The sequence below is a fragment of the Lolium rigidum genome, chromosome 2 (genome assembly GCF_022539505.1).
Source record: "Lolium rigidum isolate FL_2022 chromosome 2, APGP_CSIRO_Lrig_0.1, whole genome shotgun sequence".
NCBI classification, from domain to species: Eukaryota; Viridiplantae; Streptophyta; class Magnoliopsida; order Poales; family Poaceae; genus Lolium; species Lolium rigidum.
This window is the reverse complement of record NC_061509.1, coordinates 30,428,377-30,446,969: the sequence shown is the minus strand read 5'-3', so window position 1 is coordinate 30,446,969 and position 18,593 is coordinate 30,428,377. Positions and strand designations below refer to the sequence as shown.

Genomic DNA, 18,593 nt, shown 5'->3' with positions numbered 1-18,593 from the left:
GTTAGGCCCATAGGCGACGAAAAATACCCCTTAGCGGACGATTTTGAGACGTTGTCTATCAGAACTTTTCTTGTAGTGTGCACCATTACTTCGTTACCACAAATATATTCAGTTACTTGGTGAATTTCTTTTCTTCGGCTTTGGATGTATCTTCTCCGGCTCAGTGGAATTATTTTCTCCGATTCAGTGAAATTATTTTCTTCGGCTCAGTGGAATTATTTTCTCTGGTTCAGTGAAATTATTTTCTTCGGCTCAGTGGAATTATTTTCTTCGACTTAGTGGATTTATCTTCTTCGGCTCAGTGGATTTATTCTCCGGATTACTGGATTGGTTTTCTTTGGTTAATAATTGGTTCACTTATACAATATTACCCGATGGGTTTCCGGGTCAATGGATTCATCTTCTATGGTTATTACCGGATTTATTTTTTCGGGTCAGTGAATTTATTCGGATTCATCTATGTGGATTGGGTTTACTCTTATACAATACTACCCGATGCGTTTCCGGGTCAATGGATTCATCTTCTATGGTTATTATTGGATTTATGTTTCTTCGGGTCAATGGATTCATCATCTATGATATTGGCGGATTCATCTTCAATATATGCTTCATGGTTAAATGGCGTAATCTTCAACGTGGATTCATCTCAAATACTTCATCTTGGATTCATCTCCAGTGCTTCATTTTTTATGGCGTAATCTTCAATGGTTCAATCTTCAAACGACTTCATCTCCAATGGCGTAAATTTTCGGCTGATTCATATTATAATATTGTCAATGGATTTATCCTCAATGGCTTCACCTTATATGACTCCGCAATTCCGTAAACTTCTTTTGGCGACACGGATAATACTCGTGGGCTCGACAACAACTTCGCCCCTGAGCATAGCTACAACATAATATAACAGGCGACCATTACTTCGGCACAATGTTTTCAGCAACGCTCGGGGGCTCGACAACGACTTCGCCTCGAGTAACAACTGTGACACGGCGTCTAAGCAACAATCATGACATCACCCCAGCAGCGCTGTTGCGCACCCGATAGAAAAATAACTTCGAGAATCGTCGACATTATTTATGCTACATATGATCTACGACATGGACCTCGTCTTTCGAGATGATTATGCTTGGAGTCTCTACGCAAGTCTTCGACTTCCCTAGACACTCGGGGGCTACTGACATGGGCATACCCTTCGGGTACCCATTATTGATATACCTGGATCGGCTCGGCCCAATATGGAGAAGGCCCAACAAGGCAACCCGAAGAAGTAGTCGACTAGGACTCTTGTAAAACCCTAGGCTGGTTGCATATATAAAGCTAGCCAGGGCACCGAAATAAGGGGGACAATAGATAGACAACATAGCTCCGCCTACGGCGGCACCCTGTAAACACATCTATGATCATATAGTAGATTGCTAGCAGCACGTAGGGATCCTCCACCGAGGGGACCCGAAGCTGGGTATATCGTGTGCCCAATATCATCCCCGGAATCTCCATCGTCGCTCTCTCCCGAAATCCAAGTCTACAATACGTAGGCATTGCCGAGGTGTTCCCTCGTCACCAGGCCCTGGCCGCGCCACCACCATGTGCGGGCCCCCTGTGGCCCTCCTCTGGTCCCTCTCGGGTGTTCTGGAAGCTTCGTGGAATTATAAGATGCTGGGCATTGATTTCGTCCGATTCCGAGAATATTTCCTTACTAGGATTTCTGAAACCAAAAACAGCAGAAAACAGCAACTGGCCCTTCGGCATCTCGTCAATAGGTTAGTTCCGGAAAACGCATAATAATGACATATAATGTGTATAAAACATGTAAGTATCATCATAAAAGTAGCATGGAACATAAGAAATTATATATACGTTTGAGACGTATCAAGCATCCCCAAGCTTAGTTCCTACTCGCCCTCGAGTAGGTAAACGATAACAAAGATAATTTCTGAAGTGACATGCTACTTACATAATCTTGATCATACTATTGTAAAGCATATGAGATGAATGCAGCGATTCGAAGCAATGATGAAGATAATGAGTAAACAAATGAATCATATAACAAAGACTTTTCATGAATAATACTTTCAAGACAAGCATCAATAAGACTTGCATAAGAGTTACTCATAAAGCAATAAATTCGAAGTAAAGGCATTGAAGCAACACAAAGGAAGATATAAGTTTTAGCGGTTGCTTTCAACTTCAACATATATATCTCATGGATAATTGTCAACACAAAGTAATATAACAAGTGCAATAGGTAAACATGTTAGAATCAATGCACACAGTTGACACAAGTGTTTGCTTCTGGGATAGAAAGAAGTAGGTAAACTGACTCAACAATAAAGTAAAAGAATGGCCCTTCGCAGAGGGAAGCATTGATTACTATATTTGTGCTAGAGCTTTTCATTTTGAAAACAAGAAACAATTTTGTCAACGGTAGTAATAAAGCATATGTGTTATGTATAAGATATCTTATAAGTTGCAAGCCTCATGCATAGTATACTAATAGTGCTCGCACCTTGTCCTAATTAGCTTGGATTAACACGGATTATCATTGCATAACATATGTTTCAACCAAGTGTCACAAAGGGGTACCTCTATGCCGCATGTACAAAGGTCTAAGGAGAAAGCTCTTATTGGATTTCTCGCTTTTGATTATTCTCAACTTAGACATCCATACCGGGACAACATAGACAACAGATAATGGACTCCTCTTTAATGCATAAGCATTCAACAACAATTAATATTCTCATAAGAGATTGAGGATTAGTTTCCACACTGAAACTTCCACCATGAATCATGACTTTAGTTAGCGGCCCAATGTTCTTCTCTAACATTATGCATACTCAAACCATTTGATCATGAAAATCTCCCTTACTTCAGACAAGACGAACATGCATAGCAACTCACATGATATTCAACAAAGGTAAAAGTTGATGGCGTCCCCAGAAACATGGTTACCGCTCAACAAGCAACTTATTAAGAAATAAGACACATAAGTACATATTCTTCACCACAATAGTTTTTAAGGCTATTTGTCCCATGAGCTATATATTGCAAAGACAAGGAATAGAAATTTAAAGGTATCACTCAAGTAATGTACTTTGGAATGACGGAGAAATACCATGTAGTAGGTAGGTATGGTGGACACAAATGGCATAGTAGTTGGCTCAAGGATTTGGATGCATGAGAAGAATTCCTCTCGATACAAGGCTAGCCTAGCAAGGTTGTTTGAAGCAAACTCAAGTATAAAAGGTGCAGCAAAGCTCACATATGAACATATTGTAAGTATTATAAGACTTTACATTGTCTCCTTGTTGTTCAAACACCTTAACCAGAAAATATCTAGACTCTAGAGAAACTAATCATGCAAACCAAATTTTAACAAGCTCTATGTAGTTCTTCATTAATGGGTACAAAGTACATGATGGAAGAGCTTAAACATGATCTATATGAGCACAACAATTGCCAAGTATCACATTATTCAAGACATTATACCAATTACCACATGCAACATTTTCTGTTTCCAACCATATAGCAATTAACGAAGCGGTTTTCAACTCCGCCATGAACATTAAAGATAGAACTAAGAACATATGTGTTCATACGAAACATCGGAGCGTGTCTCTCTCCCACACAAGCATGATGGATCATATTTTATTCAAACAAAAACAAAAACAAAAACAAACAGACGCTCCAAGTAAAGCACATAAGATGTGACTGAATAAAAATATAGTTTCAAGAGAAATGACCTGATAAGTTGTCGATGAAGAAGGGGATGCCTTGGGCATCCCCAAGCTTAGATGCTTGAGTTTTCTTGAAATATGCAGGGATGAACCACGGGGGCATCCCCAATCTTAGACTTTTCACTCTTCTTGATCATATTGTATCATCCTCCTCTCTTGACCCTTGAAAACTTCCTCCACACCAAACTCAAAACAAACTCATTAGAGGGTTAGTGCATAATAAAAAATTCACATATTCGAGAGGTGACACAATCATTCTTAACACTTCGGACATTGCACAAAGCTACTGGAAGTTAATGGAACAAAGAAATCCATCCAACACAGCAAAAGAGGCAATGCGAAATAAAAGGCAGAATCTGTCAAAACAGAACAGTCCGTAAAGACGAATTTTATAGAGGCACCAGACTTGCTCAGATGAAAATTCTCAAATTGAATGAAAGTTGCGTAAATATCTGAGGATCACACACGTAAATTGGCAGATTTTTTTGAGTTACCTACTGAGAATCATACCCAAATTCGTGACAGCAAGAAATCTGTTTCTGCGCAGTAATCCAAATCTAGTATTGACTTTACTATCAAAGACTTTACTTGGCACAACAATACAATAAAATAAAGATAAGGAGAGGTTGCTACAGTAGTAACAACTTCCAAGACTCAAATAAAAAACAAAATTGCTGTAGTAGAATAAAGACATGGGTTATCTCCCAAGAAGTGCTTTCTTTATAGCCATTAAGATGGGCTCAGCAGTTTTAATGATGCACTCGCAAGAAATAAGAGTTGAAGCAAAAGAGAGCATCAAGAAGCAAATTCAAAACAAATTTAAGCCTAACATGCTTCCTATGCATAGGAATCTTGTAAATAAACAAATTCATGAAGCATAATGCAACAAGCATAGAAAGATAAAACAAGTGCAGCTTCAAGATTTTCAGCATATAGAGAGGTGTTTTAGTAACATGAAAATTTCTACAACCATATTTTCCTCTCTCATAATAATATCCAGTAGCATCATCAGCAAACTCAACAATATAAGTATCACATAAAGCATTCTTATTCACATGCATAAAAGTATCATTACTCTCCACATAAGCATAGTCAGTTTTATTAGTTGTAGTGGGAGCAAATTCAACAAAGTATCTATCATTATTATTCTCATCATCAAATATAGGAGGTATAATATCAGCATAATAAACTTTATCCTCCATAGTAGGCGGCACCAAAAGACCACTATCATTATAATCATCATATATGGGAGGCATATCATAATCAACATAAACTTTCTCCTCAATACCCGGAGGGCTAAAGAGATCATTTTCATCAAAACCGACCTCCCCAAGCTTAGCATTTTCCATAGCATTAGCAACAATGGTGTTCAAAGCATTCATATTAATAACATTCCCATTAGTATGCATATAAAGTTCCATGGGTTTTTTAATTCTCTCTTCAAACACATCATGTCCTAATTCAAGATAAAGTTCATAAAGATCTCTCATATTTTTGTTGTTTTCCATTATGCCTAACTAGTGTAAACAAGAAACAAAAAGATGCAATTGCAGGATCTACAGAAATAGCTTCGAGCACACACACAACGGCAACGAGAAAAGTACTTTACACGGGACCGGAGTATGAGTGCCTTTTACCTTTCCTCCCGAGCAACGACGCCGTGAAAAGTGCTTGATGTCTACGGGTGCTTCTATTCTTGTAGACAGTGTTGGGCCTCCAAGAGCGGAGGTTTGTAGAACAGCAGCAAGTTTCCCTTAAGTGGATCACCCAAGGTTTATCGAACTCGGGGAGGAAGAGGTCAAAGATATCCCTCTCAAGCAACCCCGCAATCACGATACAAGAAGTCTCTTGTGCCCTCAACACACCTAATACACTTGTCGAGATGTATAGGTGCCCTAGTTCGGCGAAGAGATAGTGAAATACAAGTGGTATGGATGTATATGAGTGGTAATAACAATCTGAATAAAATACGGCAGCGAGTAAACATGCAACAGAACAGTAAATAAACGGAGTTTCGATGCTTAGAAACAAGGCCTAGGGATCATACGTTCACTAGTGGACACTCTCAACATTGATCACATAATAAAACCACTCTACACTCTCTTGTTGGATGATGAACACCACTAATTGGGTAGGGCTACAAGAGCACCTCAATGCCGGAGTTAACAAGCTCCACAACATTCGATGTTCATATTTAAATAACCTTAGAGTGCATGATAGATCATTGCAATTACACCAAGTACTAACATAGCATGCACACTCGTCACCATCACACTATGAAGGAGGAATAGATCACATCAATACTATCATAGCAATAATTAACTTCATAATCTACAAGAGATTACAATCATAACCTACGCCAAGTACTACACGATGCACACACTGTTACCATTACACCGTGGAGGAGAAATAGAGTACTTTAATAACATCACTAGAGTAACACATAGATGAATAGTGATACAAAACTCATATGAATCTCAATCATGTAAGGCAGCTCATGAGATCATTGTATTAAAGTACATAGGAGAGAGATCAACCACATAGCTACCGGTACAGCCCTTAGCCTCGAGGGAGAACTACTCCCTCCTCATGGGAGACAGCAGCGTTGATGAAGATGGCGGTGGAGATGGCTTCCGGGGGCAATTCCCCGTCCCGGCAGGGTGCCGGAATAGAGACTTCTGTCCCCCGAATTGGAGTTTCGCGATGGCGGCGGCTCTGGAAGGTTTTCTCGGGTTTCGTCAATCCGTCTCGAGGTTTTAGGTCAGGAACCCTTAAATAGGCGAAGAGGCGAAGTTGGAGGGCTGACGGGGCAGCCACACAGTAGGGGGCGCGGCCCAGGCCCTGGCCGCGCCACCACCATGTGTGGGTCCCCTGTGGCCCTCCTCTGGTCCCTCTCGGGTGTTCTGGAAGCTTCGTGGAATTATAAGATGCTGGGCATTGATTTCATCCGATTCCGAGAATATTTCCGTACTAGGATTTCTGAAACCAAAAACAGCAGAAAACAGCAACTGGCCCTTCGGCATCTCGTCAATAGGTTAGTTTCGGAAAACGCATAATAATCAGTGGGTGCATATGCACCCGGTATGTATAAAACATATTTTAAAAAGTAAAAAAATTAGGAAAAAAAATTTAGCATGTAGAGCAACACGTTCTATGAGTACACGTAAATTTTCACGTAAAACCGATAATTTTTGTACCCTATGTAAAAAAGACAAATAATGCCTCGAGAAATAGACTATTTTAACACCAAAAATTTGTCTTTTTAGTACAAGGCACAAAATATATCAGTTTTTGATGAAACAACTTTGTGAACATGTAACATGTCAAGGTATACACGAGACATTTTTTTTTGTATTTTTTTGACATTTCAAAATATATTTAATATGCATTTCAAATAAAGGGTGCATATGCACCCGAGTGCAGAAACACCCTGTCCCATAATAATGACATATAATGTGTATAAAACATGTAAGTATCATCATAAAAGTAGCATGGAACATAAAAAATTATAGATACGTTTGAGACGTATCAGGCTACAAGAAGGGGAACAACGTTGCAACGCTACCTCCAGCCGAAAGGACAACTAGGGCTTTCACCCAAGTCAGTGAGGAGTAGTGAGGGGCGATACCTCGAAGAGGCCCCCAAGAAGGAGTTAGATGCCTGCATCGTAGTCATCATCGTGGCCAACTGCGCTGACCAAGGGTTCCCCTAGTACCAGCCTGCCCAACACCTTGACCAGCGCAGACCGCCAAGCACCACATCTAGCAGGGGAAGAACAAATTGAGGATGGAGGGACTGGAAAACTTCATATCTGGGACGAACTAGTTTTTCAAATATATGGTTGATCTATCCTTTTCAGCCAATGATCATCCAAGTAATTATACCTTTTCTGGTAGATGGACCAAACACCTGATACATGTTGAAAATCAGAGTGCTTAACAAGCGAAGTCAAAACACAATCGCACGCTTATACTAGACAATTTTACTTATTTATTGACCACTTTGTCATAAGTTCAAGTTTTTAACTATGTTTAAACTAATACATTTTTTAAATGAAGTAATAAATATTATATATCTATTGTACATAACAACATCAAGCATAGATTTTTTTATTATATATTTCAGAATTACCGTTGCAAATGCTATTATAATAAAAATCTATATTTTCATAGGGATTTTATAATTTTATTTTCATTACTATTTTCGCTGAACCGATATTCCAAAATGAAAAAAAAGTTTTGTCTCACTTATATGTAATATAGTTTATTTATATGGACGTGTGTTTACTTATTAACATTAAATATCAGGACTTCAAGAGGTTCTGTAGTGTATGCGAGTGGAATAAATATCCTAAGTGAGGTTTATAGAATAAAATTGTTTACATTATTACTAAGAATTACATAGTGCATAAGGTGTCAACACTTTCTGGTCGTCGAATCCTTTTCTCATGCTCTCTTGTAAGTATAATGTATCGATAACATACTGAGTTTTCCAACAATCTCATGAAATGATGAAAAAAAAACCGATAAGCAAGAAACCTGGTCAATTGGGATTCAATGTCCATTTATATAGTAATTTGATCGAGCAAAGCTTTTGCGTATATTCAAATTTACTGATTAATCTAAAAAGAACAAGTTACTGCAAACTTGACCGAACCGAGGCAAAGGCAAATAATGAGGATCCATAATAAAACTAACAATTGCATCAAGATTCTTTGTAATCATCTTCAGTACCTTTATTTATGGCATCGTAACATTCCACCATGACTTCCATAAAGAAAATTTAGAATACAAAACTATTATTATTTTATTTTTACAAACTATATTTGGTTGTCCAGCCTACTTTTGCCATGTGGGCTTAGGCTAGGCCCATAACTCGCAAGCTGTGAGTGGCGAATCGCTTGGAGTTTCCCTCGCCGCGCTATGAGCCGCCCGCTGTGCAACCACTACGCCGCCCTCCTCTCCTCCGCCGCCGCCGGCAGCCACAATGGCGCCCGCACCTCCGCCGCCATCCACTGCCTCATCCTCCGGACCGTCCCGCACCCGCCGCCCACCCACCTCCTCAACCACCTCCTCACGGCCTACGCCAGGTCCGGCCGCCACGGCCTCGCGCGCGCGCGCCGCCTGTTCGACGCAATGCCGGACCCCAACCTCTTCACCCGCAACGCGCTCCTCTCGGCGCTGGCCCGCGCGCGGCTCCTCCCGGACATGGAGCGGCTCTTCGCGTCCATGCCGGAGCGCGACGCTGTCTCCTACAACGCGCTCATCGCCGGGTTCTCCGGCGCCGGCGCCCCCGCGCGGGCCGCGGGTGCCTACCGCGCCCTGCTCGCCGAGGAGGGGGTCAGACCGAGCCGCATCACGATGTCCGGCATGGTCATGGCCGCGTCGGCGCTCGGCGACCGCGCGCTCGGCCGGCAGGTGCACTGCCAGGTGCTGCGGCTCGGGTTCGGGGCGTACGCGTTCACGGGCAGCCCGCTCGTCGACATGTACGCCAAGATGGGGCTCATCGGGGACGCCAAGCGCGTCTTTGATGAGATGGAGGGCAGGAACGTTGTGATGTACAATACCATGATCACGGGGCTGCTCCGGTGCAAGATGGTCACGGACGCGCGGGCGCTGTTCGAGACGATGGCCGACAGGGACTCCATCACCTGGACAGCGATGGTCACGGGGCTGGCGCGGAACGGGCTGCCGGCGGAGGCGCTGGATGTTTTCAGGAGGATGAGGGCAGCAGGTGTCGGCATTGATCAGTACACTTTTGGAAGCATCCTGACGGCCTGTGGCGCCCTTGCTGCCTCGGAAGAAGGGAAGCAGATCCATGCCTACGTAATCAGGACACTGTATGAGGACGACGTGTTCGTCGGAAGCGCGCTCGTTGACATGTACTCCAAGTGCGGGAGCGTCAGGTCAGCGGAGGCCGTCTTGAGGAGGATGACGTGCAGAAACATCGTCTCGTGGACCGCAATGATCGTCGGCTACGGGCAGAATGGGTGTGGCGAGGAGGCTGTGCGGGTGTTCTCGGAGATGCAGAGGGATGGCATTAAGCCCGATGATTTCACTCTTGGCAGTGTCATCAGTTCTTGCGCTAATCTAGCGAGCCTGGAAGAGGGGGCTCAGTTCCACTGCGTGGCGCTCGTATCGGGGCTGAGGCCGTACATTACGGTGTCTAATGCGCTGGTAACCCTGTACGGGAAGTGCGGCAGTATCGAGGACGCGCACCGCCTGTTTGATGAGATGACGGTTCATGATCAGGTGTCATGGACAGCCCTCGTCACGGGTTATGCCCAGTTTGGGAAGGCAAAAGAAACGATGGATCTGTTTGAGGAGATGTTGTCTAAGGGTGTGAAACCGGACGGCGTAACGTTCATCGGTGTCCTTTCTGCTTGTAGCCGTTCAGGGCTTGTGGAGAAAGGCCGCAGCTACTTCCAGTCCATGCAGGAGGACCATGGTATTGTACCCTTAGATGATCACTACACCTGCATGATTGACCTGTATAGCAGATCAGGGAGGTTGAAAGAAGCTGGGGAGTTCATAAGGCAGATGCCACGCTGTCCTGATGCTATTGGATGGGCGACATTGCTGAGCTCGAGCAGGTTGCGTGGTGATATGGAGACCGGGAAATGGGCTGCTGAGAATCTCTTGAAAGTTGATCCTCAAAACCCAGCGAGTTATGTATTACTATGCAGCATGCATGCTTCTAAAGGTGAATGGAGCGAGGTTGCCCAGCTTAGGCGTGGGATGAGGGACAGGCAAGTGAAGAAAGAACCAGGCTGCAGCTGGATCAAGTATAAGAATAAAGTCTACATATTCTCAGCCGATGACCAGTCTCACCCCTTCTCCAGAACAATTTATGAAAAGCTACAATGGCTCAACTCTAAGATGGTGGAAGAAGGGTACAGGCCTGATGTCAGTTCAGTGCTGCATGACGTAGCGGATTCTGAGAAGGTTCAAATGCTCAGCAATCATAGCGAGAAGCTTGCAATTGCATTTGGCTTAATTTTTGTTCCACAAGAAATGCAGATTCGGATTGTCAAGAATCTACGGGTATGTGTGGATTGTCATAATGCTACCAAGTTCATATCTAAGATAACTGGGCGTGATATTCTTGTGAGAGACGCTGTCAGATTTCACAAGTTCAGCAATGGCATTTGCTCATGTGGGGACTTCTGGTAATTCCGCTGTCTAACACGCTAACTTCATACATGATTCAAGTTGAAATATAAGTGAGAAGTGCCACTGGAAGAGAAACAAGAAATGTTGATCAAAGACTTCAAAGCGAAGGATCGATAACATGCTTGGGCTGCCAGCTGGCTTTGTGGGGGCAGAGCAAGAGTAAATCCTGTTCCCTGCAGGTGCAGGGTTCAAAGAGGTGTGTTTATGGCATTGTGATTCTGTACTTCCAGAAGGTTGTTTCGATTAATGCTTTGTCACATTAGCTGTCCTAAATGTTAGTCGATGTGTTTTTGACAGAAGTGCCAAACTGAATTTGCTAACAGCAGTTATAAGGGATTAACGGTTATGCACGACACTGAATTGATCCTTATCTCATGTTCAATTTCCTGTCGAGCAACCGAAGTAGAAAGGTAAGCCGGGAACTTGAATTTGGTGTACTAACTGGCAAATTTGACACATTGTAGGAGTAAATAAACCACCACACTATAATAGTTAGTGTTAGTATATTTTGTTTTTCAATTTTAGCATACTAGAAAATCTGGTGGTTTGATAAAACTTTCCATTTTAGCAGCATCTTGATATTGGACCTTTATGCATGGTCACTAACTGCAAAATATGCAGGATATGCACGCCTGCCCAATTGAAAAGAAGGCTTTATTTTCGCTGTGTTTGAGATGTGCCTCAAGTCCATCAACGCGTTGAGCTGCCATCTACATAGTTACTACAGTATTATATTGACAGAATCCAGAAACAACATTGAGCAAGTCAATGTGAGTTCTGGACGAATATCTCGTCGGACTTTTTATGATGTGCCTGCTCGTGCCTGTAAGGGTATATTTCCTGTGGTTCCACTTTGGCGATTTCATTTCATTTCTGTCATTGCTAACACCTTGAGAATAAGATGCAGGAATATTGAATCATGTGGAGGGGCGCTGGGAAGAACTCACTGGAGAAATGCTCCTGAAGGATAGTTATACTGCAACAGAATATCAGGAGTGTCAAAAGTCACTGACTGGATGCCCAAGAACTCCAGATCATGGCCAGGTGAGTGTATTTTGGATATCAGATATATGTCACCACAAATTTTTATGCAGTATGTGAAGAATCATATTTATTTCTATGGATTTACGTCTAACAGGTGTTATCCTGCATTTGTATACAACATGACACAGTGAGTATACCAACTTAAAATTTGAAAGCAAAAAATTTCTGAGCAACTTGGACTGACGTTGTACATGTACAGCTCTAGCCTTGTGTCATGGCATCTTCCACTAGGGTTACAGCTACTGAAAGGCCTCGACAATGAATAGACATAATAAAGATGAAAAAGAAAAATTTAGAAAGAGAATACACATATATATGCAACCAAAAAATAATCTGTCCGTTTCTTTTTACAGCGAAGCCATGTAGGCCTGATTGTAGGAGGTGTCCATCTCATGTATCGCGAGGCTAGTGGCGGTGACTCGGGCACCGGTGGCATTGTTGAAGAGGTACACCCCGGCGTTGGCGTAGATGGCCTCGGTTGGGTACACTCGCGAAGTCACTGTCGACCTCCCGCCCTGTGCAAAGCTCTCGACAATGGAGTGGTCCACCAGTACTCTGATGGATAGCGCCTCACCATCAAGCACCGGCACGACGTTACCGACAACCCTCTTCACAATGTCGTTGGCACGCGATGACCGTGACTCATCATGGCAGAAGTGCGTGCGTAGGCCGCCGTCAAGGCCTCTGGCGACGTAGAAGTAGACGGCGGTCTGCTCCGTGTCTCCATCATGGCGCTTGGCGTCGGCAAGTACGAGCAGGCCAAATGGGCCAAGCGCGCCACGACCGGCTGCGCCACCGCTGGTGCTGCAGTTGTAGCCGACATCAGCCTCCTTGGCGGCGACGACATCGAGTGGGTCGAGGCGGAAGGAAGCCTCGATGTCGAGCTGTGTGGCACGGTGGAGGCTGAGAGGGAAGACAGAACCGTGGTCGACGGTGATGCTGCCGAGGTTGGTGGAGTTGGTACGGAGTGTCTCCACCTCCACCACTGGCCACTGGATGAGGTTGCTGCCAGTCTTGGTGTCCAACACCACCGTGCGAGGGATCGACTGCAACAACGGAAAACATCAGGCAAGTATTAGCAATTGATACTAATAATTAATTAATTAATTAGTAGTTGTTAATCTTGTTTGTAAGTGGCATGATTGTTTGTACAGCAGACAAGGCATCCCTTTTTCTTATCTAATCCCAGTTTGGTTGGTACTAGGAAAAGCTATTAAGTACTAAGTTTGGTGGTAGTACCGAATTGCGGATCTTCGCATGCCACTAGACCATATGGGCATGAAAGATTTTGCTTGTAGGGCACACACACTCAGCTTAGCTGCATTGTGCAGCGAAAGTATATATACAGTACTCCGTATCCAAATAATAAACAGTAGCAGCTGGCACTATTTAACTGAATTAAACAGGGCTTGTGTTGCTATTTTTTCCAACGTTCTATCATTATTTTTTGTTCCTTAATGAATCCTCTTGGTATCATCATTGTGATAACAAATGAATGTTACTAACTGAAGAGAGTACCCTTTTCTTCTGTAATCAGTTAAGTTGTACTAGCTAAAACTGTTTATACTAATTCAGTTAGGTACTTGCTCCACAGTATCAATAATATTGCATTCTTGCATGCCACTAGGTCACATAGGGTGGCACATGAGTCATGAGCTTATTTAGTTTGTTTATACTAGGACACGGCTTGCCAGTTTGGCATGGTGCAGATCCAGGTATCTCAACAGTAGCTCGAATTGTAGACTGAATGAATGTAGGGACACATGACAGCCACATTGATTCACCTCCTATCTATCTATGCTTCATCACAAGCAAGAGTGCGGTTTCCACACAAGTGGCTGCTATTATTTTGCATGCATGACCATGACCCACCCGTGCCATTCCTATGTGTCTGTGGAACCCAACCAAAAGTGCATGATCACTCCTATTCATAAAAATTACTAGCAAAGCAACTTTTTTTAATGACTGATTAAGGTTAGTCAATTAACTTTGCCATGTTGTAGTAGAAGAAATGTTGAAGTACCTGTAGGGAGGCCCATCCCTTGGCCACATCGGCACGCTCGGAGTCGGTCTCGCCGACCCACCCCCACAACACACGCCTCTTCTTGGCCGGGTCATAGAAGGTCTTGGATGCGTAGAACTTTCCCCAATCGTACCTCAGCCCGATGCCGACATCAGCATCGGCATCTAGCGGCGTCCACTTGTTTGTCGCTGCATCGTACCTCCCTAGCGCGTAGTAGTCATGTCGGTCGTCGTCTGAGCTCTCCTTCATGACATGCAAAACTTCACCACCGCCGTTGTTGGATGCCGCCGCGACGGCCTCCGTCATGTCGATGCCCCTTGCGGCGCCGACAGGGTACAAGTCGATGCACTCCCACATCCCTGTTGCCGGCACCCGATGCAGCACTCCGGGTATGAGCTCAAAATCAATGAAGTTCTTGGTCTTGTAGGTCAAGGCCATGCCGGCGTGGCGGTCATCCTTGGACCCGATGACAATCCGCCACATTCCATCGGAGCCATCATACCACGCTGTGGTTGGGTCCCGGAAGTCCTTCTCCCCGATATGCGGCGGCGGGTACAGCACCGGGTTGCCCTCATACTTGGTCCAGTTTGTGAGCAGCGGGTCAGAGGGGTCGGAGGGGAAGGCGAGGCACTGGACCTGCACGGAGGCATTGGTCGAGCCGGTGTAGAGCATGACGATGCGGCCGTCAGGGAGCACGGTTGCAGAGCCCGACCAGGCGCCGTTGATATCATACCACTGGTCGGGGAACATGGCCACAGGAAGGTGGCGCCACCGGAGCAGGTCCCTGGACACGGCGTGTCCCCACGCGATCTTGTTGCCCCAGATAGCGCCGTCTGGGTTGTACTGGTAGAAGAGGTGGTACCACCCCTTATAGTATACGGGACCTGCATTTTGATAAAAAGATTTTCATGCACTGTTTTTGCTCTAAGGAGATTATTTGCTTGCAGGGTGTTAACGGCGGAAGGAGATGTGGCCGTTACCGTTTGGGTCGTTCATCCAGTTTTTCTCGGGCTGGAAGTGGAAGCCGGTGCGTTGCCATTGGAGCATCGCATTGCTCCACGGGAACGCGTTGCTTCCGGCGGCGTCCGCCCCCAGCATGCCGCCATGCTCGGCAGGGATGCCGGACGTCTTCTCCGACACACCTGACTCAGGCCCTCTGCTGCTGCTGGTGGTGCTCATTGCCTCGTCAACCGTTGCGGGTTGGTTGGGCATGACGACGCCTGTGGCGGGCAGCTGCCCAACGAGTATGACGCCAGCCAGCGTAGCCACGGCGAGTAGCACCGCGGCCAATGCCAGCAGCAGCGCTGCCAACAGAGGCCCGGTCCGGCGACCGCGCCCAACCACGGGGGCCTCAGCATCGTCCGGCAACGGCACATAGGAGCACGGCAGCGATGCTGGCTCCAGCCTCGAGCCGCCGTCTCTTGTCTCCATTGGCATAGAATCAATCGACCGAGATCAATGCGATGGAAGAAGCAACGTGGAGAGGATGCTAATCTTAACAAGAAGCTGGATTGATTAGCACGAGGGAGGGATCAGTGGAAGTGATAGCTACGTCCTCCTCTGCTTGTGTATTCTTAACAAGAAGCTGTGTGTGTTTGTGGAGGAGCCCTTTCTCCGGGCGGCATTTATAGCCTCCAGTCTTCACCCGTTGCATTAGTGGCCTATCTGGCGTGGCCCCATTGGCCGCTGTGCTCGTCCGCTGTGTCAGTGGGAGGCTGCTAATCATCATCATCTATCCAGGCCATGTTATCCATACCTGGAGCTGGAGAGTTGCTTGTTGTGATTACAATGATGATGGAAAACAGGAACACGCATCATCGCAGCATGGGACAGGTAAAACTTGTCGCACCCATTGTTGCCATAGATTACATTGTAGTATATTAGATAAAACCCTTAATTAGTAATTGGATGAGGCTGGATTAATCTGTGGTTTTGTTTGTCTACATCTATGAGTTGCTTTTGTTAGGTCTCTGAATTTGTACTTGCTAGGAAACTATAGGCAGTCATATAAGCGTATTTTATTTCGATTTTTTTGAGGTTTCAAAATAAGTTTTCAATATTTTCAAATAAAAGGCTACATGGCACACTCCTTTCAAACGTATATTAGGAGTTCTTTGGTATTACCTCCGTTTCAAAATATAATACATTTTTGGTATGCTAAATCAACCTACCAAAATGTCTTACATTTTCCAATGGAGGTACTACTACCTTCGTCTCAAAAAGCTTCTCACAACCTTGTCTAGTTTAGATATATCCATATATGTACAAAGCTGTGATAAGTTTTAATTTGGAAGGGATTGAGTAGTAGTAGAATTTAGATGCAAATTGGCTGAGTAGTGAGCAAGCAATTGATTGATTAATTCTGCACTGTATATATAGCTGACCATGTGCATGCCTTTGCTACTCACTGATTGATTGGTGGTTCGTGTCGCCGCGAATTGCTCGGTGCATTCTTTTTTTTTTGCAGGAATAATTTCACACCTAATCAGGCTCAAGTGCCTCCTCTCCTGGACATACCCTACCCAATCGATCGGCGCAGAATCATGGAACGGGGGCCTAGATTCCTGGGCCCATGAATAATTCAGCGAACTGAAACCGACCCCTGCGCTGTCAGCAGCCTGCACTAAGGCTGGATTAGTTTATGATGATTGGATACGTCTGTGGGTATATTGGTTTCTTCGTACTACAGAGTGGTCTCTAGCACTGTTACCTCCACACATACATATTGATATGTACAACAGGCAGGAATTTCTTGGTAAAATGAAGATGCAGTTTGGTTGGTTGGTTTATGTGGGCACAAGTACGTAGTTTCTTTGTGCATATGCATGCTATTGCATTGTTGCACGACCTCGAGAACATATACCAATGCATCAGGTGGCATAAGGTATGCTATCCTAGTCTAGCTAGTCACAATTGCCGCCGGCTCTCCATGATCTAGATGACCGTACGTACTCCCTCCATTCACAATTATATCGTGTTTTAGGTTTATTAGTCAAAAATAAAATTTATAAAGGTAGAATAAAATATCAATAATCATAATATTAAATGCGTATGATTTTAAATATATACTTTATTAAGATTTTAATATGAATTTACATCATAGGTCATAGGTGTTGATATTTTTTCTAAATATTTAGTCCAACTTTACAAACCTAGAATAGGTAATTGCGAAAGGAGGGAGTACGTACATGGTAAACCAACTCGAATTCACCAAAATAATATAGGAAGCTATGTTGTTTGTGTTTGATCCATCACATGCTCCAAGCGATTTTAAGTTGTGGGTCATCGACAAATCCCTAGCACGCAGACAAGAAGATAGGCTTTGTCTTTGTCTCCCCTGATAAGAGGCCAAGGCGACAACCTCTCCCGTCCCGAGATCTCCATCCACATAAGGGCTGGTCAACTCTCCCTACGCTAGCCGCTCCGGTGGCAGAAGGGAGGGGGGGGGGGGTCGCTCCTCCGTTTTTGTCTAGTTTTTAGGGTTAGGGTTTGTCAGTTGTGGTGCGCCGTTTGGGTGGTGGGAGCGGCAACCGAGCGTATAAATATGTTTCAACTCTACTCCCACACTGTGTTGACCTTCACGATGTCCTGCTGAGTTGATGGTATCGTGTGCTTGTAGATTCTTCAGATCGGCAATGTGGTCTTGTCGTCTTTCTTCAGATCTTGCGAGATGTGTTTCTCGGTATGTCGTCGTTATTCATCATTATCCGCAACAACGCTAGGGGCCATGGCAAGGTGGATATGCTGGAGCGTGGATGTTGGTCCGGAGGTGGTGGAGATTTTTCACTATTCCTCGACTTCGTCGATGGGATGCGATGGATCTGACATTGGCGGAGGCTCATAAAGCCTTGTTTGCTCATAAAGCCTTGTTGGCGATGGTGCTCGCTTGGATCTGACATTGGCGGAGGCTCGGCGTCTTTTCCAACGCATGTCTAGCCGGCATTGGAGCTTAGAGGTGGCCGCTTGTTTCGGCGAGTGCAGAAAACCCTAGGAACAATTATCTGCAAAATTTCCAAAGATCTATCTATTAATTTTCACGCTTGTTTGCTCATGTAACTTAATTTTGTATTAATGAAATACGTGGTTGCTCTCGAAAAATAGGCTACGTGGAGAGCGGAGTCGGGCCCCACAAATAATTCAGCTAAGTGAGACCGATGGTTCTCTCATACTCTTGCTCTGTTAGCATATCAGCATATGCATGCTGGCCCCACCTTAGACTCTTCGCTTCCCCATTTGGTGGTTTACACAGCCTACCAGAGAACGAAAGCCTCTTTTGTTCTTGTGTATCCTCCCTCGATCGCGTGTGTACTCCTGTGATCCTGTCCCTCGGCCAACTAGGCGCCGACTCACCATTGTCGGACAGGTGTTCTCGTTCTAGAGAGATATATTAGTCCACAATCCACATGTACCGGAGCAAATCAGCACAGCAGGCAACAAGCTCGATCGATATGGGGAGATCCATGGGCACTTGGGCAGTACTCCTGATTATTGCTGTCGATCGAGGTCTACTGTATATATGAGTTTATGATGCTTGCGCTATAATCAGCATTGCCCATGCTGTTGCTATACTAGTATATAGGATGCTTACAATATGATTAGCAGTTGCTTCAGCTTCGCATC

At 44.5% G+C, this 18,593-nt stretch overlaps 2 protein-coding genes across 7 annotated transcripts; one reads left to right on the top strand and one right to left on the bottom strand.

Moving 5' to 3' along the window:
* The first annotated feature begins 8,656 nt into the window (after positions 1-8,656).
* Positions 8,657-13,102, top strand: LOC124691503 (putative pentatricopeptide repeat-containing protein At1g68930). 6 transcript variants are annotated; one of them, XM_047224782.1, is made up of 5 exons: positions 8,657-11,102; positions 11,207-11,316; positions 11,528-11,737; positions 11,814-11,950; positions 12,304-13,102. In XM_047224782.1, exon 1 carries the CDS (start codon positions 8,657-8,659, stop codon positions 10,904-10,906), a length of 2,250 nt encoding a protein of 749 aa, XP_047080738.1. In that variant the 3' UTR covers positions 10,907-11,102; positions 11,207-11,316; positions 11,528-11,737; positions 11,814-11,950; positions 12,304-13,102. The 6 variants fall into 6 exon arrangements, with proteins under 6 accessions (XP_047080738.1, XP_047080741.1, XP_047080736.1 ...); XM_047224785.1 differs by having other exon boundaries at positions 11,204-11,316; positions 11,528-11,676; XM_047224780.1 differs by having other exon boundaries at positions 11,204-11,316; positions 11,528-11,731.
* Positions 12,079-15,687, bottom strand: LOC124691504 (sucrose:sucrose 1-fructosyltransferase-like). Its single transcript, XM_047224786.1, has 3 exons — positions 14,954-15,687; positions 13,974-14,857; positions 12,079-12,996 (listed from the first exon to the last, which is right to left on the bottom strand). The coding sequence occupies exons 1-3, from the start codon at positions 15,408-15,410 to the stop codon at positions 12,298-12,300; spliced, it is 2,040 nt and encodes a 679-aa protein (XP_047080742.1). The 5' UTR covers positions 15,411-15,687; the 3' UTR covers positions 12,079-12,297.
* Positions 15,688-18,593: the final 2,906 nt, after the last annotated feature.

What these genes read in the sequence shown, in the direction of transcription:
- LOC124691503 (XM_047224784.1), top strand. Translation starts at nt 8,657, where the DNA reads ATGAGCCGCCCGCTGTGCAACCACTACGCCGCCCTCCTCTCCTCCGCC.
- LOC124691504 (XM_047224786.1), bottom strand. Translation starts at nt 15,410, where the DNA reads ATGCCAATGGAGACAAGAGACGGCGGCTCGAGGCTGGAGCCAGCATCG. An exon ending in CTGGATGAACGACCCAAACG is followed by an intron (nt 14,858 to 14,953) that starts GTAACGGCCACA and finishes ATCAAAATGCAG; the next exon opens with GTCCCGTATACTATAAGGGG. An exon ending in AGGGATGGGCCTCCCTACAG is followed by an intron (nt 12,997 to 13,973) that starts GTACTTCAACAT and finishes CCGTTGTTGCAG; the next exon opens with TCGATCCCTCGCACGGTGGT.